This window comes from Vollenhovia emeryi, unplaced genomic scaffold (genome assembly GCF_000949405.1).
Source record: "Vollenhovia emeryi isolate VEMERY1.0 unplaced genomic scaffold, V.emery_V1.0 DF939145.1, whole genome shotgun sequence".
Lineage (NCBI taxonomy): Eukaryota > Metazoa > Arthropoda > Insecta > Hymenoptera > Formicidae > Vollenhovia > Vollenhovia emeryi.
Window position 1 is genome coordinate 3,239,888 of NW_011967221.1, and position 24,879 is coordinate 3,264,766.

Genomic DNA, 24,879 nt, shown 5'->3' on the forward strand with positions numbered 1-24,879 from the left:
GTCGCCTGTTGAAATCGCAACCGCGCGCGGCGGTTCCGTTTAAAGTGCCGTTTAAAGGCTAATCTACAACGTGTCCTTTGCGTCTAGAAACATTCTATTTCCCAGCCAATAAATACGTTTACAAAATTTGGGCAAGTTGATAAATTGCGCATTATACATTGTACAATCGTAAATTGTCGACAAGTTTGTTAAGCGTTTCGATTTGTTTACATAAAATAGAATGTTTCTAGATGCAGAAAGCACATTGTAGATTGGGCTTAAACGATCCAACTAAAGACTATTCAAAGCCTGTGTTGAACAAGTGTTCGTATGAGTGTCCGTTCCTGTCGATGGCCACACTTCCAAGTGGAGGCGAACCCGACGGAACTGAATATCTTCACACAGGCTTTGTAAACGGGAGTGTACGGTGTCGCGCGAAAAAAAAACCGTACTTTTCTTACGTGTTCGCGAGTGTGTTGGAGTCCCATGGGAGAAGGAGACAACCTGGGTGGAGGAGGCCCGAGGAGAGGCATCCTGGCGTCGGCGCAGCGACAGAATCCACGTAGCTGACCGCACTGCTGCGCACCGGTGAGTGAGTAGTTCATTTATTCAGGTAACGAATCATCGTAGATCGTAGAACGTAGATTGACACGTTCTGCGGATCCGTTACCACAAAATGGATAGGTTACACATAATTTCATGTTTTATCTATCGAAGGGGAGTGGTCTTGTTAATTCCCGATTCTTGCCTCGGATCCCCGGGAGCGGTGGTTTCGGCACGAGTGCGCGTTGTCAATTCGCGAAATTAATTAGAGTAACAGATAGAAAAAGAGAAAGAAAAGAGATAAATCGTGATCCATATGAAGAATATTGCAACAGTGAGAATGTGCGAGTCGATGATTGAAAACAGACTGTCGTTAACTTTCTGCCGAAACGACCGCTATCGGGGGCGATTCGGAAGATCGGGAATTCATTCCTTCCTACCTTTGACGTTCAACTGGTGTCTGAATTTTCTGTCACATTCGCTCTACAAATCAGAGTATTTTGAGCCCATTTTCCGTATTGAGAATCGGTGAATCACATCGCAGAAATTACGCGAACAGGGCGAATGATTTATTGATGTATTTGTCGAGCTAGTAGTAATCTATCTTGTAATCTATCCATTTTTTATCAACGTATTGACAGGTAAGGTAAAATAATCCGACGTGAGATCCTAAATGTTCCGTCGAGAACGCTGAAATATTAAATTATTATTACACATTATTGGCAGTTATTGATCAGCTATAATATCCAATTACAATATCACTCTCTATCATACGAGAAAGTTCTTTAATTCTGGATCTCACGTCATTTATTTGGTGCATTTCGCGACACTTTCAAGATGCGTGTCGCATGAACGACATGTATACACACAGAAAAATATATACTACCTGCAAGTAAATGTTATTTGTTCCAAGTATTTGATAAGTTTGCATATCCGCAAATCTATCATAATGTCGTCGCAAGTGTTACATTTACTCAAAACATATTCTGGCCTAAGTCTAGTACTTGAAACAAGAATACATAGAATTATTTGAAGCAAAACAATTTTGCTTCCTCTGATTTTATTAAAAGAAGCATACGGAATTCTTCAATAAGTTTTATAATTTTCTTCAAAGAACAATAAATTCTTTGAGTATAAGATGGCAAGCTTTTCTAAGACGAGTAACAAGTATATCTTAAAACTATTATTAAGAAAATATTCTTTGTTGAAGCAAACTATTACTTAAACGGAATAAAATAAACTGAGTAATTACTTTTCTTCACTGTACAATAATATTTTTCTGTGTGTAATCATACGCATCTTCCATACATCCGCGATCGGTTTTTAAACACATTTCCATGATACTTATTAGTAATTTTCTCAATTTTATCCATATTGGAAATGTTGATTTATCGCGGGACATAATTAAAATTAATACAACGCGAAGTAAAATGTTCTCTGTGTATAGACTTGAGTTTTGAATTTAAAGATCAATACTCTCGAGTAAATAGCGGAAGCAGAAATGTATTTCATTAGTTTTGTGCAGTAAATTTTTTCGACTTAAAATTCTGTCTTAATTAACATCTCGTAGTCGCGCGATTTTTCGATACGATCGACGCTCGCATGTCATTAAAATCGTACGTAACATCTGTCGGTGACGATAACAAACCGACTATGGAAGGAGTTCTTTTTCCTTCCTGATCTCTGGTCAAAATGACCAGACTTTTTGGCCGGGAGCAACGAAAGGTATGTCCAATCTGGCCCAACGATGGAGACTGGATACGACGAAGTAAGTGGTCAGCATTGGCCACTCTGATGGATTATGTAAGGCGATAAACGAAATAATTTGATTTCTTTTCATTTGTCAAAATTCGGGTGGGTTATTCTTCTTTATACATGTATTCCCGCGTATGTGCGAGATTGATAAGATTAAATCCAGGGTTGGGAGGTAACTCGTTACTTGTAACGAAGTTACAGTTGCAGTTACTTTTCTTTTAACTCCGTTACTTTCTCTCCATCTGTAACTTAACTCAGTTACATTAATAGTTACTTTATATATATTTTTTTAAACCTCCACATATTGCATCAGGCCCTGCATTTGCACATAAACGCCTTTATCGACGCTTTACAATCCAAATGCAGATTTGATACTTAAATTTTCATCGCATGCAAGTAACTGCAGAGTAACGAGTCGTTGCTTTTTGAGCGACTGTAACTTCGTTACAAGTAAATGAGTTACTTCCCGACCCTGCTTCTGGTTAACAGTTAACCGGAAGATGGAAAAACCGGGCCTCGCTGGCAAGTGCACCTTCAATAATCGCTTTGGTATTTGCATTCGAAACGCCGCCGCTTGTACTCGCGCAACCTCGCTCCTTGGTCTCGATATTTCGACTTGTTTTATTTTCCCCGGGAGACTATACGCTCTCGGGACTGTTAGGCCCGGTCTACAATGAGTTGTCAGTCGTCAGTCGTCAGTCAGAACTGTATGTCGGTCCTTGTTCTTCCACCCAGAAGGGAAAAGAATCAACATACAGTTCCGACTTCTGACTAACGACCAACAATTCATTGTAGACCAGGCCTAAAGGCCAATGTCCACGATGCTAGAACTTGGTCCAAGTTCTAGTTTCGAGAAATGCGGAGCCAATCACCTTGCAGCTTTTATGGAATAGCTGCTCTAGTTTCTCGAAACTACGAGTAGAACTTGGACCAAGTTCTAGCATCGTGGACACAGGCCTTTACGCATCCGTCTCTCGCGAGAGACCCGCGTCGCGTGCTACATACCGCGGTTAAGAGAGCGACGCAGGAACGCGGGCTCGCATAAGTTCACGTCGTTAATCCCTTTTGAGCGCGACGAAAAGAACGCGCGTCGTATAATCCGATGGACGCGCGGCGGGCACGTTTGCGCCGGGTTAACAATCGCGGCCGCGGCCGATCGTGCGTGCGGCGGAGCGCGGGCGCGATTACGTAAATAAACCCTTCCGCGCGACGTCACCCACGATCGGCCGCGACCACCCAGGCGGCTCTCGGCCACCCGCGCAAGTTCGGTCGTCCCGGACGGTATCGGCGAAGAAATTAAGGCGCCATCGGCTCGTCTTCGTCTCGGCGACGACGACGACGACGATGGAGACCCGCGGACTCCCGGTTGACGAATGCGGGCGCAACTGCGACAGTGTATACATAGGGGCGGTTTGGCATGCGGCCGGTGCGCGACAATACTACAGCGACCGCGTGTTTACCGATTGTCACTGGCGGTGAATGGAGAGGTAAACACGATTTCGCCCCCACCGCCCGGATCGTCGCTCCGCGTGCACGCGAGCGCCCGTACGCGTACATACGAGGTTTGACACCCGGCGTGCGCGTGTACTTTGACTATTGGAGCAAGCCGGAGGTCGGTACAAGTCGAAAGGGAGAGATGCGATTCGCTTGTCTAGGCCCATTTTCTGGGGCCCGAGCAGACTGTCTTGTACTCTTAGGACAATGTTTTCTGCTTTGAATCTCCCAGATAATAATTGTAATAATCTATATACGTTTATAGAATATTCGATTGAAATATTCTGAGATTAAGAATATTTGCACTCCAGAAGAATATTCCTAGAACTGTGTGTGCTATCTGGGCCTTGTCTAAAGCCAACGGCACACGTTACTATTTTTCCTCCTGGATTGCTTACGAGAGCCAACCAGGATTTAGCCTCGAGTCACCTGCTCTGAAACTCTGCAGCCTTACTGGTTCTCGTGAGCAATCCAGTAGGAAAAGTGGTATCGTGCTCCCTGCGTCTAGAAACATTTTATTTCATAGCCAATAAATACGTTTAAAAACTTTGTGCAAGTTGATAAATTGTACACTGTACAATCGTACACCGTTGGCAAATTTTTTCAGCGTTTTGATTTGCTTATAGAAAATAGAATGTTTCTAGACGCAGAAAACGAACTTGGACGCTCCACCCTGCGCGCAGCGAGCAATTAGCATTCACGATTCTAATAATCACACGCATGTAAATTACCAACATCTGAGATACAAAAAACACGAAATATTATTATTAATTGTAGATTAGGCTTCAGAGTAACGCACACTAACTGTCTTGCGACTTAGGAATACAAGACGGCCATTCTGGTCAGGCCCTTACTCTTGTCTCACGACGGAAAGGCGCCATTTACTCGCTCTTTAATCGCGACACTTGGATGAGACGAGGCGCGTTATAGACTTTGCGTGCATTACTTACTGCGTTTCTTTTTAATATATTAAACGAATGAATCGAAAAGCGATCGTTTCTCGGCCCGGCGCGACTCCTCAGCGAAATTGCGCGGGCTCGTAACTTCGAGATAACGACGCGCAAAACAAAGAAGTCGACCGTCCCGGCGGGGAAGGGGCGGAGGGGACGGGGGGAAAAAAGAGGAAAACGGCGGAACGCGGCCGGCGAAAAAACGGAATAGAAATGATTTTGCGAAGGTAAAATGTCCGCGCGGTCCGCCGTCGCCGGACTGGTTAAACAGGTTATCGGTTTATGGCTGCCGTAAAGAGATTTTAAATTTCGCGGCACATGTGCCCCGGTGCATTCCGCGCCGCGGTGCTTCGCGGCCCTTTTTCCTTCGTTTTTCAGTCGTTTTGCCGAGTTCATAACGCCGCGCGCTGACGGCCGGACCAATGGGAGGCGGCCCCTCGATTACGACGAGCGTATCCGTGGGGAAGCCCGTATACTTTCCCATGACTAAAACTCCCATATCGGCATCTTAATTTCTTACTGATCCCATCCGCGATCCCAGGCCTCGCGCGACGTCGAAACTCGGACGCTCCGTCCTGCGCGCAGCGAGCAATTAGCATTCACGACTCTAATAATTACATGCGCATGTAATTACCAATATCTGAGCTACAATTGAAATTAGCAGCAGGGAATATTATTATTAAGAGAGAGGGAGAAACGGAGGCGTCCACAGCGAACGGGCATTTGTTCCGTCCTGCCCTCAATTAGCAAAAAGTTAAACATTTGCTCTTCCTTTGATAGAGAGATTTATATGCCAAAAGGTGTATAAATTTGAATTGACAAGTGTTTTAATCTTGAACGTTTAAACCGTGCTCTTCCACGAAAAAGATCCTGCGGACGCCCTTGGGGAGAAAGATCGTTTTAATTATTGCTATGCTTTTCAACGTACAATAAATCTCTCCGTATATTATCAGCGAGAACATTGTAAATTATTAAAGAGATCCAAGGATTTGGGAAATGATCAATTCACGAAGGGGTTTATTTTAATTAAATATCTATCGCAAGGGAGGCAGGCGTCTCCTCGGAATCAAAATCTGCAAGTGCACCTTTCGGCTACTCCTGGGAAAGATGTAAATTTAAAGATCCGTTGCTACGATCGCGCGGATAGCTCGCATGGTGTGCAATAAGAAGGCCCGCGTTTGTAGTAGATATTTTATTTCCAACTTAGGAACTGAAATGCCCATATAATAAAAAATATTTTGTATCGTAATAATTACTATTATTAAAGTGGGAAAAAACGAGGGTTATGCTAAAATCGCGCTACTAGGTATACAAAATGAAAACTCGCAGAGGAAAATAAAAAAGAAAACGAAAACAATCGTAGACTCGTCCTCGAAACACTCTCCAAAGATTCTCGCACGACTCACTCACTCGCTCATCGGCACACACGTTTTCTCCCGTTTACACTCGCACGCGCGCGCTAAAAAAAAAAAAAAAAGGACTCGAGACTTACAAAATAATCGCGGTAACAGAATTATAAACTGAAAAATCATATAAAATCTTCCACGTGGAATTCTTTGCACATTGTTATTATTCTCATCCTCTCGTCTCCCCCTCGACTCGCGTCTACCTTCCTAGTCTCTCGAACCGTACGAGGGGCTCGTCGAGAGCACGTACAAATGACCGTCGTCGCCGCTCGATCTCGTAGTCGCTATCTAATCAGTTTTTCTTTTTTTTTATGGCACGTATTCTCGTAAAAGCGCCTTTCCCTCCAGGCGGAGACCCGGCAACGTCCGCCTCGCCGCTCGCTTCCCTCGCTTTCCCGTACGAACCCCGCGATGTTACACCGAATCATGGCGGATCCGTGTACTCGACTACCTCCTTTCTTTACACATACGCTAGAACCCGTGGAGTCTCCTCAACTTCTCGTTTCTGTATACGTTTATCAGACTTGGACGTGAAGATCTATCTTAAGATTGTGTGTACGTGTGTGTCTGTGTGTGTGTGTGTGTGTGTGTATAGTTCTTTCGGGCGATCGCGCCAGAGATCCACTGGTACCCAACAACGCCCGTTAAAATTTTCGAAAAGGACCTTACAATAGAATTTTTCGTCGCATAGCACCAAGTCGAAAAGCGACGCGACGCGACGGCGTGCGGTCGCGACGCGCCCGGGTCGCCGGAAGTCAGCCGCGGTCTTACAAAAATAATAACAGTGGTAAGCGGTTTCGCGTCGTCCCGTGTCCTCTCGCACTAGCTGTTCCTCCTCGACGAATCCTGTCCCCCCCCCCTACCCGTTGAATACCACTGGAAGGCTTATTGTTTAATCAGCCGCGGTCTCGCTAATCGGCGCCGGAACGCCTTTGTTATCACGAAAGAACCATCCGAAAAAACGTGAACAATTCATTACTCTTGAAAGACATCGATATAGAAATCTGATTTTCTTTTTTTTCGCCAGAACGATCCGGAAACGGACCTTTCCTCCTCCTGCACGTCTTAGGGTTACGAATGCTTTAACGTTACTCTCATATTTATTAGTATCTTTTTTTTTTTGATCAGAGTATCCTAAAACGAACAAATTCTATCAATATGTCTACATTTAACATGGATATACCGTCGGTAAATTTTTGTTTAAATCTGTTCTCAAATAGTATTGTGGTGGCCCGCGATGTTCGATCACGTTTTGCGTAAGCGATCGCGTAACAATCGGTCGAGCGCGCGTTGCGGTTCCGTTTTGCCTTTCACCGAGATAAAAAAAAAAGCCGAGGGGTTTACACTTGTCGCGCTCCCGCGCGCCGGACACGCGGCGTTGGAAAACGAAGGATCGTCACAAGTGTCATCCGAGCGAAAAAAGAGACCATCGGAAATGTTTCTGCAAAATATCGTTTTCGTCTCCCCGTAAGGAGGCAGCGATACGACAATCGTTGGCCACACGAGCAAAGACAGTCTGTGTACACTTACTAAACTTAACTTCCCTTACGTAATGTTGAAAGATAATGTAGGATTTGTCTAGCTTAATGATTTACGTGATTATATACATTATATACATGTCGCTGCTATAACATTGCATGCGTGCGCTTATATCGTTAGAGGTGACTACAGAGCGGTGTATGTGATTGTGTACGAGTGTTTCATCTTATTATTAATATTATTATAATAATGAAAATTGTCTAGCTTATACAGTACATAGGGTTTTCGCGAGCGTTACTACATAAGATTTACCCCGTTACACACAGTAAACAATTATACACTCCGATGATCCGCCGGCCAAGTGTTCGCCGTTGTCCACCCACCCTTCGCATCGGGCTTTTATCACATGGTGCATTCGAAAATAAATCAAAATGTGCGCTTGCGAAACGAGAACGGTAAATGAAAGAACGGACCGAAATTAACGGCACTCTGAAATTACGTATTTTGAACGTGCGAAGGAAAAAAAATAACCACTCTCCTCGAGAGAGAGATAGAGAGAGAAAGAGCTCGGAGAACGGGAACGATCGGTAGCCTCGGCCACGGCCGTGGACGGCGCGAGCTTCCGAATCGGAATATTTTGTCTCGTAACATTGAAAACTAAAAAAAACGCGCGTAAACAATTCATATAAAATAAACATATAAAAATAACGATTTTCTGTGGATTCCGTCGACTGCGTCTCCTTGAATACATTACACTTGTAGCACTTTTATCACAGGGATTTTTCTTCTTAATATCGATAATCCTCCAGAGTCTCGTGCATGGACGAATCCGAGAAGTCAGTTTGAAGGCAGAATTTGCAGTGTTATGTACTTGTAATATATAATCGCACATTCTCTGGACATGACGCGTGTCATTAATATTAATTCTATTAAATCTACGCCTCTGATTTCGAACGTCAACGAAATGTCAAGCGGGCAGCGAAGTCAACATGCTGTTGCATCTCAGATGCATTATAAATATTTCTAATTACAGAAATATTAGTAGTTACATAAAACGTGTGACGTAACTTTGAAAAATATATCTTCGTTTGAAATGCGCGTTAGTCTGACTGATATTTTATTCTATATTTACGCGAGACTCTGCGGGATTATCATTGTTCTACCGTGAAACGAACAGCGTAAATAATTTCGTCTTGTTGATGCTTAAACCGAATAAAAACAACATAACTGAACGTAGATATAATTTGAACTGCATCACTCTTATCGTTATATCGCTTCACTCGCTGGCATTCATATCGACAGCGAAGAAGTCCGACGGATCCTTGTCTCTCTAGTAATCAAAGTATCTTTCGCTATGCCGGAAACCCTACATGTTGAGATCCCATTGTCTACTTAGACGTTGGGGCGGCCGGCTGTTGATGCGGCGGCTGCCCCATCATCCCCGTCAGTCTTGGTTGCGAGGGAGCGAATATTTCCTTGTAATACGCGTTAAATTCCGGCAATAAAAACGACGACGACGCGGCGGCGGCAGCAGCTGCGGCGGCCGTGGGCGGAATCGGCGGTGGGAGCAAACCGTTATAGAACGTGGAGTAGTACATGGGGTTCAGAATTGGTAGGAACTTGTCGGACGCGTTTGGCAGTTGCGGCAACGGAAAAGCGGTAGAGTTGTTTTGCGGTACCGTCGGCACGAAACCCGATGGTATGTTGGGTAAACTGTGTCGTCGCCCGACCTCGCTCTGCCTGGATTCCTGATGCTGCTGCTGCTGCTGCTGCTGTTGCTGTTGCACTGCCAAAGATGATTTCTCGCCCTCGCTGATTCTACGATGTTGATGATCCCTGCCGGCCTCCGCGACCGCTTTCCTCCTGTCAATGCTCATTTGTTGTTGTTGTTGCTGTAACGTCGTTGCTTGCATTCGGGGAAACGAACTTCCACTGTGATTCAGATGATTCAAATTGGGTACGTTCGGTATAATGGGATGGCTTGGCTTCCTCGGTGTGTATGGCGAAACCGGCTCGCTTCTCACCGTATACTTGCCATTCACTTGTTGCTGCGGCTGATGCTGCCTCCTTTGCGCGTTGCCTATCGTCCCTATTGCACTGCTTTTATTAGGTGGACTTGGTATTTGGACATGAGACGGTATGAGGTGATGATTGTTTTTGTGCTTGGGATTTACTAACGTAATTTCGAGGTTGTTCGACGCGATAGTTCGACTGTCGATTACATTTTGATAGGCGGGGAAGGGTACTCGCTTTGGACAGTCGGCGACAGGCCTGTCCAACGATTTGTCCTTGGCGGGTGAATTCCGCACGTCCAGATTTAACGGATTAGGCCTCTGTACTACAGGTACTCTGACTATTTCTAGACTGGGCCTAGGGAACGTCGGTTTCTCGTTAGACTTTTGCGTCAGGTCGAGAACACCCGCTTGTCCGATGTCGTTGCTAGAGCTCATTTGCGGATGTTGCGAGCATTGTTGTTGCTGCTGTTGATGCGGCTGCTGATGCGACTGTTGATGCGGTTGCTGATGCGACTGTTGATGCGGTTGCTGATGCGGATGCGGATGCGAATGCGGATGTGGATGCGACGCGCGATATTTCGGTGGAGAGATAAGAATATCCTTGGGATTTCCGTAAACCGTTCTTTCGTTGTGCATAAATATCGACTTGGACTGCGTCACCTTCGGCGGTATTAACCTGCCATTTGGAATATTTGGCCGAACGAAACGATAGTTGGGGTGCTGCGCAGACGTCGCAGACGGGATCGTCGATGGTACGACGTTCGCGCTCGCGTACAACTGCAACAGCGCGGCATTGTTCGAGCTACCGAGATTTATCACCCGACTGTTCGTCACGTTATTGTTCATCATACTGATGTTGTTGTTGTTGTTGTGATGAGCGGGTAACTGCTTGACCGTCGGTATTCGCGGCTGATGATTATGATGTTCATGCGGCGACGGCAACATGTGTCCTATGTCGGGCGTCACGGTGACGGATATCAACTTAGGAATGGAATTGGGCGTGACTGGAAGCGGATACGGTGAGATCGACGGTTGCTTCTCTTCAGTGGACTTCATTGTAACTGGCGGAGGCTGAGGCTGTTGCTGGTGCTGCTGCTGTTGCGGCGACACGGCGATGTTACTCTGAATCACGCTCGGTCGCGCTTCCAGATCGACGGCGGTGACTTCAAGACCGCCCTCGCGCAGAATTTCGAGCTTGCGTTTCTTGAAGCTGGGAATGATTATCTTGTCTCGACTCGTGTCGCTCTCGTTTTCAAGGTCAATCACCTCGGGCGATCTGGAGACCGGCGGTATCGTCTTCTCCGCGAATTTCTCGGCGCCGAACAGTGGTATATTTTCCTTGCCCTGCGCCAGTAGAGTCGTCTGCTTGGGATCCAACTTGATCTCCTTCATATCCTTCTCAGGCGGAGGCGTTAGGGTGACAACCGTCGACGCGTTTGTCGCTACACTAGCCACGGGCAAGCCTGGCGAACACGATGGTGGAACTTGTTGGGATATCAAAGGACTGTTGAGCTGCCTCTCCAAGACACTCTGATTGTTACTGGTACCATTCGTCGGCGTTGTGGAGGGTGTGCTGTTGGGCGTTGAGATAGATGTATTGGAGGATGGCGGTGGACTTGGCAGTTGGCTAGCTTGCTGGCTGGAAGGTGTCGCGTTATTGGCGATTATTGTATTCAAGGACTTGAGGCGTTCCGGCTTGACTCGCACGCTACGTAACGAGGACGTCTTGCCGGTCTCGGCTTTGGGTTTCTCACTCGAGAGTAAAGTCTGCAAGCGGAAAGCATACGGCATGAATAATCCGAGCTGGGTTAAATACGCGCGGCGTCACGTCAATTGAATTAGTGCCACTTACCGTTGTCGCTGACATTATTGGTTGTAAGGGCGGTGTCGTCGTCGCAGGAATTGCATCTACAGGCGGAGGTGTCTCGGACATGTACAGGTCGCTTGGTTCCTCCTTGATATCTAAATCCTCGGACATACTCATACTCTTGGTACGTCGTCCGTGATTCAATCTCACTTTTGTCTCCTCGCCTCGCTGATATCTCTCATATGGTAATAATAATCTGCAACGAAATCTTGTTGTAATTTAAACGCAACCTGGACAATGTGTAGAAAAATCATCCGTGCAAATACGTTAGCGTTCAAGTAAGGACAATCGCGATAGGAATCCGCTGAAATGCTTCACCTTTCATAATGTCTACGCGTAATGGTCGCCGCACTAGTGGACCCCGTGTTGCCACCGATGTCGTCGTAGATGGTCTTCCAAAGGCGGCCAGCGCTGACGGAGTCGTAACCACCGAGCATCTGCACCTTCGTGTAGAACAGGAACAGATCGACTGCGAAGACGAGAGAAAAACACGGGACCGTTAAAATCGCAAATACGGGATCGACGGTGATCGTGAGTTTTGCGAGAAGGAAACCCTGCTGTGTCTTAGCTCTCTGCAGTCTGGCGGCCAAATCGCCGCCGGGATTGCGCGGATAGAAATTGGAAAGGGGGGAAAAAAAATAAAAAAAATAAAAAGACTGAGAGAAATCGGTTTGCCCTTCCGGTGGCGAGACCGGTCATCAGATAGGAAATCCGAGGGAAAAATAACAAGATACTGACTCTGCCTGTAGCCCAGCAGTGGCATCTTTCCGACCGGCGTACCCCGAGAGTTCATAAAACTCTGCACGTCGGTGATAAACTTCTTCTCTTCCGCGCTGGTCTTCCTCTCGCTCCGCCGTACCCCGGACGAGGGCGGCCTGCCGACCGTGGGTATCACCAGGCTGGTGATCGCCGACGTGCTCTTCGACGTCGACGCCACTGAGGCCTCGCTCTCGTTGGAGGATTCGCCCGGCGAGGCGCTGCGCTTTTTGCGCTTCCTTCGTGGTCTGCCCTTTAGCTTCGGTGCTGAAAAATCACAAGCGTATTGCTCAGTCGTCGCGTCAGACCCGGTATCGTTTGCATATTGCTAATATCTATATTGAAAACAAAAAGAGTCCAAACGTTATCCTCGTCATTTGAATATCCGTCGCTGACAGTCGTAAGAAATTAATTATGAAACGGCCAAGAGACTGGCGAAATCGCAAAATGTTATCGACCCGCTTTGGGCTGCGCCCTCCGACATTTGCTCTCTGAAAATGTACTACAGTACACCCGACGTCAACCATAGATTTCCCCGACAGTGACTAGCGGAACGCAGCCTTGGTCTCGTCTCTTCGACGGCAAACCGAATAACTTTGCGTTCGAAAAGAGAGAAACACGTGTAGGGTGACCAACTCTTAAACATTTAATTTCGGGACATCAGTTTCCGAAAATCGGGACAGAACAAAAAAAATCGGGACTATTATTAGTACATCAGATTACCTTGTAATATGCATGTACATGTCCCTTCTTGTTTATTTTACATACGTGATATACTCGTATCTTGACATATTTTTTTTTTAAATAGGTATGTTAAATAAATTAGATACACGTAGATAAGGCAAATGCTTCTTCATTATTAAGTCAACATCGAACATTCGACAGAGCATAGTCTTTTACTATTTTTCAAATATAAATAATCATTAATCTATTATAAATTAGACTAATAAAATTCTTAAAATAAAATGAAAGAACAATCATTAATGGAACATAAAAGCAGGAACATAAAATATAAAGGTTATAATGAATTTTAGTTAATGAATATATGACGTATTATTATATTTTATATTATTTATCTTACATTATGTAAAAAATCGGGACAAATGGCGTCCCGTCTAAGGTTCTCTCGGGACAGCTCTAAAGAGAGTCGAAAATCGGGATGTCCCGAGAAATTCGGGACGGTTGGTCACCCTAAACACGTGCCGACCGAAAAGCTCTCGTGTTGCACGCCGCGTCGCGTATGCGGTAGAAAAAGCTTTCGCGGGATTGATGCCTCTTCTACGATAGAAAAAAAAAATACTTGTAATTGCGCGGATGCACGCGACGAGCTGAGGCGAGCGTGAAATGAATTCACGCAGGACAACCGTTTCAGGCACTGCCGTCGTAAGCACGATAGTAAGAGGCACGTCAACACAACGGGCGCGCGTGACCTGTTGACACCTCGTAGTCGTAGTAGATTACAAGGTCGGGTGGGTATTTATTTATTCCGATGCGGGACAATGTTGTCGATAAACAGACCGACACGGACGTCGCGGTAACTTCGTAGTAACGCGATCTACAACGTCCGGCCATTCTCAACTTCAATTTAACCGACGGTCCTCGTAACAAAATTCGTGTCGCAGGATCCAATTGCGTGGCGCGCGGTTTCCCCCTCCCCCCCTTCGTCCGTTCATTCACGAAACGTCGCGGCCGTCCGCGGGCGATATTCGCGGAAGCACGAGATCGGAGCTATCGAGGCCCCGTATCGATATGTGTGCGCGTTCACGCGCGATAACAATTGGTTACAAAATCGCGCAACAATTGCGCACTCGGCAGCGAAACCGCGGGCGGTCGTACGCTTCCCGGAAAAGGGAGGGGAAAAAGATGCCACGCAAAAAAAGTCCCACCGGCCGCGATCCGCGCCGGCCGTTTCGACTTGATCCCCCGATGCTAAAACGCAACGTGCATCGCGCACGGCAACACGTGTGTGCGCGCGCGACACGTGCGCGCTCTCGACCGGAATCGATCCGCGCGACCAACAAGATCCGCGGGTTTTTGGGGGGGGGGGGGGTTGTTGTTTTTTTTTACACAATTCCTCGGGGTAGGGCGACCGAGTGCGGGCGAAAAATTCGCGTCGACAATGAGTGGCACTTTGAAGCAATTAACACTCAATCTTGTTCTTTTACACACTCGCAACTTTGCGCTGTATTTAGGGTGACCAACCGTCCCGAATTTTTCGGGACATCCCGATTTTCGACTCTCTTTAGAGCTGTCCCGAGAGAACCTTAGGCGGGACGCCATTTGTCCCGATTTTTTACATAATGTAAGATAAATAATATAAAATATAATAATACGTCATATGTTTATTAACTAAAATTCATTATAACCTTTATATTTTATGTTCCTGCTTTTATGTTCCATTGATGATTGTTCTTTCATTTTATTTTTAAGAATTTTATTAGTCTAATTTAGATTAATGATTATTTACATTTGAAAAATAGTAAAAGACTAAGTATGTTCTGTCGAATGTTCGATGTTGACTTAATAATGAAGAGACATTCGCCTTATCTACGTGTATCTAATTTATCACAGAGAGAACGGTTCCTTTGAATTTAATAAATTTTATTAGATTCAAAGAAATTTATCTTTTGGAATAGTCCAAACAAACCAATTGTTGGTTCAACAAATATGATTATCTGACCTTTCAAATAATAAATAGCTTTACTTCAAATAAAAGATTTGTTTGAAACGAAAGGAATATTCTCTTTAATCTAAACGATATTATTGTTTCATTCAAACAGCATTATCGTTTGATAGAAAATATGTGAAACAAATGTATATGCATACATCTTTCTCCCTCTACATTAGAATTTTCCCTTCATTAAAAGAAGAAAGATAAACACTGAATTAGTACACTATGTTCAGCCATAATAAAAAATAGACCATTAAATGCTTAGACTGCGTCTGCTGATGCGGTCGCTTATTTGTATATCATAGCTGCCGCGATTTTACTTACGAGTTCGGCGGCCATCTAGTGGCAGCACCGAAGCTTTATAAGCGCCTGGCCAAATAATATAATTATTTCATTGAAAGATATTACTTCAAATAATAGTGTTTTTTCTATCAAATAATACAGGTTGTTTGAATAAAACAACAAAATTCTTATTCAAAACATATAATGTTTCGTATAAGCATATATTGTTTCAATGAAACAAATTTCAACCAAATAAATAGGAATACTAAATCCAAAGAAACCGTTCTCTCTGTGTACCTATTTTAAAAAAATAATATGTCAAGATCTATCATATATGTAAAATAAACAAGAAGGGACATGTACATGCATATTACAAGGTAATCTGATGTACTAATAAAAGTCCCGATTGTTTTTTGTTCTGTCCCGATTTTCGGAAACTGATGTCCCGAAATTAAATGTTTAAGAGTTGGTCACCCTAGCTGTATTGTCGATGCCGTGAAAGGCATCGACGTGCTTTCACGTCGCTTATCAGTTGTTGATCCTAGAGACCCCGTATTCAGAGACTGGCCATATAGGAAGAGCTCGTCGAATTCCCGCGAGTGAGAGAGAATCATAGGCTATCTCTCGTGCGATCGTAGAAAAAAATGAGACAGCCTACGTTTCTCTCTCACTTGCGGGAATTTAACGGATTCTCTTACGGCCAGTCTCTGATTACAGGGTCTCTAGTTGATCCGCATGGTCACCTCACCCTACAAGTCTACAAATTCTCTCTCTCTCTCTCTCTCTCTCTCTTACCAGGAATACTTAGATAAACCACTTCATTCTTCCGAATTCTCATCACAATAGCCATTCGGCCGCGTCACGAAACTCGCCGTCGGACACTCACGATTACAGGCTGATCGGCGGCCGCGTGACAATCGGCGACCGTTCTCGGGCGACAGTTTTTTTCCCGCTGCCGGACGCTGCGAGCGGGCGACAGAGCCGGGTGTCGGTCGCTGCACCGGTGAGCCGCGGACTCGCCTCTTCCAGTCGTCCGGCGACTGCTAATCGGTCCCGCTTCCGCGGGGCGACGATTTTCCGCGATTCGCGTGCCAGCGGCGGCGGCGACGAATTGTGCGTGCGTGCGTGGTACACAGGTCCGTCGGGCCGTACAATTTGCACTACCGCCCGCCCGTCGCGCAACACAATACCTCGCTGCGTCGCGCCCGCCCGAGTTCGAGCGACGGGCGGATATCACGCGCGATCCGAACCGGCTCGCGAGACCGACGAGAAAAAACGAGGCCCTCCCCCGCCCCTCCCCGTACTTGGATCGCGAAAAGCGAAAAGCCACAATTCGATCGCGGCCGCCCCGAGTCGGGATCGGACGGCGAGAGGCAACGACTAACCCCACCGGGGGAGGCACGATTTTCGAGCGTGTCGACGTGCTGATTTTTCGATCGGCCGATTCGCGAACGAACGCACGCGGTAACGTCGATTCACGAGCGCGATCGCGCGCGGTGCGTCGGGAAAACTGCGACGTTTCACGATAGAACTGGGATCCAGGCTCGATTCGACTGTATCTCGTCTGTATCTCGTCGCGACTGATCCTTCGAGATCGTTTCCGCGCGGCCTCGACGAAACTGCGACGTAGCCACAAACTGTTTCTTTTCTTTTCTTTTTTCGCCTCGTCACTCTCGCACCAGTGAACTTTACACATACACTGGAATGAGTGATCTACTCACTACTGTTCTGGCTGTTGCCGAGAAAGAGGTGCGTTTGGGGGAATCCTTGTCTCCTTCTAGTACTACCTAATTGGATAGTCGCATATAAATGACGAGAAAAAGGGCGTCACTTATATGCGATTATCCAATCATCTAGAAGGAAATAAGAATTCACCCAATGCACCTTTCTCTCGGCAATAACCAAAACTATAGATGACTCATTCCAGTATGTATATAGTTCACTGCTCGCCTACATACATACAATCGTTAGGCGCTCGCTCGCTGTGTTTTGTCGATCGGTATCTCTATGTACTCACCCCCCGTGTTCCATCCAAGGATCGGGCGAGCACAAAGAGACGTCTCGTCGCGCGAGGATCGATAACGATATTGCGTCTTCATTTCTCTCCTTTAACATACACGTGATTCTTGCCGACGACGCCTGGAGTGAGTTTTTATCGCCAGAAAATTCCACAGATATCTACTGTGATCAAATTGAAAGGTGACTTTGTTTGTAAAATGAAAAACCTTTATTTTTATTCTTGGAAATCCATTTCGTCCCCTTCAAAATAATCCCCATCGGCTCCAATGCTGAGTTTATTGAACAGCGGTCACACGGTTATCATTAGTCAACATCGAACATTTAACAGAACATAGTCTTTTACTATTTTTCAAATATAAATAATCATTAATCTAAATTAGACTAATAAAATTCTTAAAATAAAATGAAAGAACAATCATCAACGGAACATAAAAGCAGGAACATAAAATATAAAGGTTATAATGAATTTTAGTTAATGAATATATGACGTATTATTATATTTTATATTATTTATCTTACATTATGTAAAAAATCGGGACAAATGGCGTCCCGCCTAAGGTTCTCTCGGGACAGCTCTAAAGAGAGTCGAAAATCGGGATGTCCCGAAAAATTCGGGACGGTTGGTCACCCTACACACGGTGCTAGTCACCATGTGACTTCTGGCTGTTCAACAAACTCAAAAGGCCACTTCGGGGAAACCGTTTTGACTCGATTGAAAAGATAAAAACCGAATCGCAGATAAGGAGCTGAAGGCCATAAAGAAGGAAGAATTTGCGAAGTGCTTCGAGGACTGGAAACTTCGTTGGCATAAGTGCATTGGAGCCGATGGGGATTATTTTGAAGGGGACGAAATGGATTTTCAAGAATAAATAAAGGTTTTTCATTTTACAAACAAAGTCACCTTTCAATTTGATCACAGTAGTATGTTATATAGTATAGATATCTGTGGGAAATTCGCGCGAGACCCTAAAGCTTGCGCGATTCGCGACTTGTCCACCGCCGTTCTAACTTGCAGCGAACTCGATTGCAGCCTGCACCGGTGCGCACCGAGTGCACACTAAGGCCTGTTTACGGTCACTTTTTACATTTAACTTTGTTTCAAATAACATCCGATTTGGTTGACCGTATCTGGCAGTTTTTATGCTTAGGACTCGCCGCTACGTTTCGACCATGGATTTCGGTTCTTTTACAGCTAGGCCACCACGAAAAAATGTGGACGCACTGCAAAGTGTTAAGTTATTTTATGTTAAGGCCTGTGTCCACGATGCTGGGACTTGGTCCAAGTTTCTAGTTTCGAGAAATGTGCAGCCAATCAACCTGCAGCTATTCCATAAAAGCTGCAAGGACATCGATTGCAGTTTGTGTTTACTCATCGTCCGCACGAACGGGAGGATATTAATTGCGAGCATCCGATTGAAACGTTCTGAAATCCGCATTGTACGCAATTAAAAGTACGGCGCTCCGTAATTTTCCCCCCTTTCGAAGCAGCCGTCGACTATTTACGGTGAAATGACGCTCGAACGAAAGATCTTTCCGGCAGAAGGAAAGCGAGTCGCGTCGCGAGGGACAAAGGAGCGGGACAAATCCCGTGATAGATCGCGCGATTTTTCGCGAAAAATTATCTCCAATGCGAGAACCGCTCGCTGCGCGTGTGTGCGCCATGCGTTTCATTGTATACCGCTGATTAGAGCGCGCTCGCTGGCAATAAATAACCGTAATTGAGACATTATATCGTCGCGAGCGCCTAGTATTAAAAGCGTATTTTCGCAATTGCTATGCACATCGCCGGTTCTTTCGCGAGATGAGTAAAAGCTAATAATGACGTCGCGGTGCTTAGCGCTGATAGATAACGCCGCTATGTGTAGCGAGACATTATACATAATATACGTTCGTAGTATCAAGCAAACAAACTCTAAGGTCGCGCGTTTCAGAAGTTGAGCCGCACGCACAATAACACACAGGCGCCAGCATCGAGTTAAATATGTAGAGGAAAGTCCCCCTGTCGGGGGACAAGCTCCTAATACGAGGTATAGCGGGGGTTTCCGCCAAATTAATAGACATCATCTGTTGACTCTACCGTGAATTTATTGCCCCTGGAGCGAAATGCGTTTGGCGGAAAAATCATTGTCGGGTCGCGTAAACGTCGCGAAAAAGGATTTGGACGTCGAGAGCCCTAACTGCATCATAATACTTGGCGCGAACAATAAGAGCGTTTCCGCAGTCGGAATAGTTTTTCTCTCTCTCGAAAGGTACACGATCGATGAAACGGTCTCGTCTTTCATTCGTTTTCTCCTCCCGCCGGGGAGAGAACAAAAGGAAACGATCTCTCGACCGACCGGGCCGGTCGCGATTCACCGGACGCCCGCTGTGTAAACAAGCGTAAACAGTTTTACGCGACAAATCGAGACGGAATCGCTTCGCGAGCCGAATCGCGTGGCGCGGTGTAAACCAACAACCAGACGGCATACGTACCCAAGTGGTTACACAGCAGCTCGTGAGTCTCGAGATCCGGGTAGTCGAATGTGTCCCTGCAGAAGAGCACCCTGGTGCCCGGCGTCGCGGTGAATCCCCCGAGCGCGGCCGCGATGGACGAGCACAGCCAGGAGGGCTCGGCGCCCTCGAGCCTACGTAGAAGCGCCCGGTAGCGGCAGTACCTGGGATACGACAGCACCACCACCCTCGTCTGAAAGCTGTCCGGCTTCTTGGACGAGTTGACGCTGCACTCGTATTCCTTCTGCTGCTTCTCGACGTCCGAGAAGTCGATCCCCGGGTCCGTAAGCACCTGCGGCTGCGGCATCTCGTATCTGAGCGGGCTGGCCCCCGGGGACGACGTCGGGCTCGTCGGATAGGACACTTGCCGGCCCCACGACCACTCCAACGTCGGCGAGAGCCATGTGACTAGGTCGTGCACGCGGACGACTACCTTTTCTGAAATCGTCAGCACCTCGTCCTGCAAATGAGAGAACGTTTCTCGTTATACGGATTGCGTCAATTGTCGATGTCGAGTCGCTCGAGTGACAAACACATCTATCTGTAGCGACGATACTGCTCGCTAGATAAATTTCATCGAAACCAATAACGTGTAAGTGTATACACGTACGTACATGCGTCCGGGAAAAAATTGTGTCATTCGAAAATTGCTGAGAAATGCCATCTTAGCTGTGTATTATTATATCAAATATCACGTGAAATTGCGTTAGAAAAAGAAAATAGCAACGTCAAATAAGTTTCTGATGGTAAATATATTATTGATACGGAATACGTGTATCAAATAGCACGCGCTATTATGACCGCGTGATGTTTGACTCGGAATGTTTGCTTAAACCGAAAGAACGTAATCACGGTCTATTATATGCGGCCCGTTGTACGAGGCCTATATTGTAACGAATAATTGTATATTATAATTATTCCGTTATTACATTACTATTTCATAGGCGTGTAAAACTTGTCCAAGTAACGCCGAGATGTCCAATATTTCGTAATATTTCGTGACTTCTATAATTTTACATGATATAATTCGTTTCTGAAAACTATTTTCGTTTTTACGACTTCATTCAACTGGTACACGTACCTACTTTTCAGAGTCGTGTTACAGTTGGCTACTACGTTGCAGTTGGAGTTATTTTGTTTTCTCAAACTGTGCATAATACATGCACATAGAGAGTACTCTACCGCGTCAAGTACCTTAACTAATTTTACTCGTCTAAATAATAGAGAAAAATGGAACTGTAAGGTTTTACGGCCTTGTGGCGCGCGATATAGCGGCAATATTTTTGTGTGCGAAGTCGTGAAAAAAGTGTCAAGAGCAGCTCGATTTTTCAAATAAAACACCAGCTATGTTACATTCCTCTAATCAGTCTGAATATAAAAGTATTAATAAGTTCAATAAAAAGCCACAGATTTATGAATTATTTTATCTCGGCGTACGTGTAAGACACGCATGTACGTGTAAATAAAAAATGTCGGAATTATTATCAACAGTATATTGCCAGACCGCTGTCAATAATCTAATGATCAGCGCAGAAAATACTAAAAAAAATATATATATATATATAGTAGAACTTTATCTTTCAGATAACTTATTAATGATAACCGCAATAGAGGAAAAGATCGCTGTGTGTCGTATTTATACCATATATTACGTTTAATTATTTAATCCAATTATTACGGCAAAATGTCGCTTTATCGCGGAACCCGACATCCAATTTCTATTAATAGAATCGATATATTATAAATACAGTAATGTGCAACGACCAACGCGCGCGGTCGTCGATGGGACTTTCAATTTACGTGAGAAATAATTTTTTTATTCACTGCACCATACTTCGTACACTCCGTACGCAACGAACGCGTAAATAATAGCGAGTTCGGTTGCCTGCACTGGTGCGCACTGAGCGCACACTAAGGCTCGTTTCCAGTCAATTCTTCTATTAAAGGCTCGCCTTAGATATCTCTTGAAATATTTCTCAGCCAGTTAAATGATCCGTAAAGCATCCGTGCGGATCATTTTTTTTTATTAATACTTTTTCAACGTGTATTTAAGACGAAGTCAAATATAAAAGTCGACTGTAAACGAGCCTCGGTGCGCACTAGCGCGAGCAATCGAATTCGCAATAAATCATCGCCGAGAGACCGCGAGAGATGGCAAAAATTACGTAAGACACAATTCGCGATTCGGGTGGGGGGGGAGGTTTCTTCTTCTTCCTCCGGTTATTTGGCACTTGGTCGCACTAAGCGAACCGATACGGCCATGGCTATCCAATAGGCAATAGTGTGGAGATTACAGTTGATGATATAAATCTCCTAACGTGTCACGCAATGCAGAGGCCCAACTACCGAGCCTCGCGCGGGATGATGCAATCCCTATTGGATGATGCAATCCCGCAGGATCAAAAATTTTATCTTCCGTCGGAAGACGTGTGAACCGCTCAACGGCCCAGACGGGACTTGGGGGGGGGGGGGGGGTGAGTAAAATACTCGGCAGGGCTCCCATTTACCTACGTAACATGGCTTTCGTGTTTATACCGATTTTCGATTGAGAGCTAGCGACTCTCCATGGGAGCACCAGGAACTTGCGCACGAAAGCTTCCGCGGAGAGATGCAACTGTCGCGGGGATGGGAGGAGGGACAGAGAGCGAGGGAGGGGAAGAGAGCGAGAGAGAGCGAGAGAGAGAGAGAGAGAGAGGGGGGGGGGGAGACAAGCGTGCAATAGTCTCTCCTTTCTCTATCTACGTGATGCGTTATATATGTACATAATCCACGCGGTATAAACCGTGGTTTATGCTGCATCTCGAGTGCATCGTTATCTGCTCCGCCTCCACGATAATTTAATTGTTCGCCGGTGCTTGCAGAGCGACGTCATTTTCGCCAAGTTTGACTTATTACTTGCCCCGTATGCCCCTGCTCTTTCCGCATTAGACGCATAAATTATTATCGCCCGTTCGAGCAGAGTTCAAACGCTTACGCAACCTCAACGATACCATGTGTAATCGAATGACTTCGTCACAGCTGCGCGCTGCTAGGTATCACACAAGTTTATTTTATCGATCATTCGGCGCGTTATCTCATTGTTTACTTCCGACATTATACATAATTGCGCGCTGCGCGTCCGTATTTTGAGTATACGGGCGGCGACCATTTGAAACAAATACGCGCCCGGTTTCCTTAATCTCTTTGTGCCCTCGCGGAGAAACGGTAACGTTATTGTGTAAATGTATACGAGTTTGTTTCGAGGCTTTCAGCTTTGACGGGAACAAAAATAATTTTTCTCGCGTTTCCCGAACCCCGGGCTCTCGTGCACGGCTTCACTGACTCCATATAATCCGATAAATTTTCCACACGGGTGAAAATCCGCGCGCCGTAAGAAAGACACACTCTTTCGGTAATTGTGCAGCGCGCCAAGCGGAGCGTGATTTACCTCGTGTACGCCCGGGGGGCGATTTTATATGGCGGCCAACGGAAGATAATTTATTGGCGTTGCAATATCTATCGGGCCGAAGTTCGGAAACGACTTTATTTATACGTGACATAATGTTCTATTTGGCTTTGGGAGCCACTGTGTGTTGCTCGGGTTATACTTTCATCTTTTAGCTCTCTGTGTATTCGTCCATATTCCCCCAACCCCACGGTTCGCCCCCCCCCGTCTCTCCCCTTCGCCCTTCTTCCCACCCTCGGCCGAGAGAGTTCTTCCAATAGTAGTTTCCCTTCTACTATAACCTTTCTACTGGTCGGCTTCTGTCCTCTCTCTCTCTCTCTCTCTCTCTCTCTCCCTGCCCTCCTCTCTCTCTCTCTCTCTCTCGCGCGCGCGCTCGCTTGCGCCATCCTCCCTTTCGCCCTCCTCCCCTCATCCCCTTTCTCGCTCTCCGTCTTTGTCTCATCTCGCCCTTCTCTCACCATTCCTCCTCAACCCCCGCGCACCCTCTTTCCCCCATCCTACCACGCGCCTCATTCCGTCGTCCCCACTTATTCGCTCGCTGTGCTTCTCCCCGACGTGTGTTTCTCGTCTCTTCCCTCCCCGCCCTCCCCCGCGACCCCTCCGGCTCGCGACCGGCGCTAGCGATGGGCCCGATCCAATTCCCGAGCTGTAATTTTCAATCGATTCACAAGCGGCTCTCGTCGTCGAAAGCCATCGGCGGACATTAGAATAATCGCTGTCCGATCTAATAATTGAATCACGCTTGCATCATGTTTCGTTACCTCACGTTGTAATTCCTTGCGCGACGTCGCGTCCGGGCATCAATTTTCGCTTGAAAAACAGACGCCCTAGAAATTCCCTTACTACCACGGCGATATATTAAATTTGCAAAACTCGATTCCAACTTGGCCGCGGTCTCATGATAATTCCACAGAATCTATTTCTTTTGCGAGAGAAAAAACGGACACGCGACTAAAAAAATATAAGATATAAAATTCTCCACCCTTCCTGTCTCCTTCGTACCGCGTTCCTCTGCATTTCAACCGTATTGTGTTTCATCGCGAGACCTGAAAGAGCATTTTATTTCCGATCGCGTATCCACGTCGCTCGAATACCGCCCGGCGAACGTTCCGCGGAAGTGAACGCGACGAAGCCGATCGTAGGCGATCGCTTAAGCACACGGGGTCGTAATCACGCGATTACTTAACGCCGCGCAATGTATCGCGCTGAATAATACTCGCGCGGTAGGCTCCTCGCCGCGGGACAATTCCGAATGCGAGGGGTTAATTCTATACGGAAGAGAAGGTCACGACCTCGGAGGCCGCGATTAACCTTCCGTATCGAGATGCCTCGGCGAAAAGGAGGATCGGTAACCGTTTGAATTCGCGCTTCGTCCCATCGCTGCGTGGTCCTACGCGTCCGCGCGTGCCACAATTTGCCCTCTCTCTCTCTCTCTCTCTCTCTCTCTTTTTCTCTTTCTCGTCCGGGCGTATATTTGTTGCTGAAAATAAACCGTTTGCGCGCGGAAAACTATTGAACGTGGAATATATCGCGGAATATGTCGCGACTCGACATGAAATAAACCCCCGGTGAAAAAGATTGCCGGGATTCGTCGTCGTTGTTTATTCAGAGCCCTTTATACCTCCAATTTGAGTCGTCTTGAAATTTCGTTGCACATTTTTCGTGCGAGGCTCCGCGCGCGATACGCGTGCGTTCTCCTCTCGTCCCGCCGCGCGCTTTCCCCGCCTC

General features: G+C 46.1%; 1 protein-coding gene across 3 annotated transcripts in view; it reads right to left on the reverse strand.

Annotated features, from left to right (window-relative positions):
• Positions 1–4,970: 4,970 nt before the first annotated feature.
• LOC105566394 (mediator of RNA polymerase II transcription subunit 13-like) overlaps positions 4,971–24,879 on the reverse strand; it is a 165,672-nt gene continuing 145,763 nt past the window's right edge. Inside the window, exons 3-7 of one of the 3 annotated variants that reach the window (XM_012020348.1) lie at positions 19,689–20,166; positions 12,269–12,511; positions 11,807–11,957; positions 11,474–11,684; positions 4,971–11,388 (exon numbers count right to left, since the gene is read on the reverse strand). In XM_012020348.1, the coding sequence (XP_011875738.1) occupies positions 8,995–11,388; positions 11,474–11,684; positions 11,807–11,957; positions 12,269–12,511; positions 19,689–20,166 (3,477 nt within the window). In that variant the 3' untranslated portion in view covers positions 4,971–8,994. Of the gene's footprint in view, positions 11,389–11,473; positions 11,685–11,806; positions 11,958–12,226; positions 12,512–15,992; positions 16,238–19,688; positions 20,167–24,879 lie in introns of those variants that run through there. The other 2 variants (XM_012020347.1, XM_012020349.1) reach the window with 2 other exon arrangements.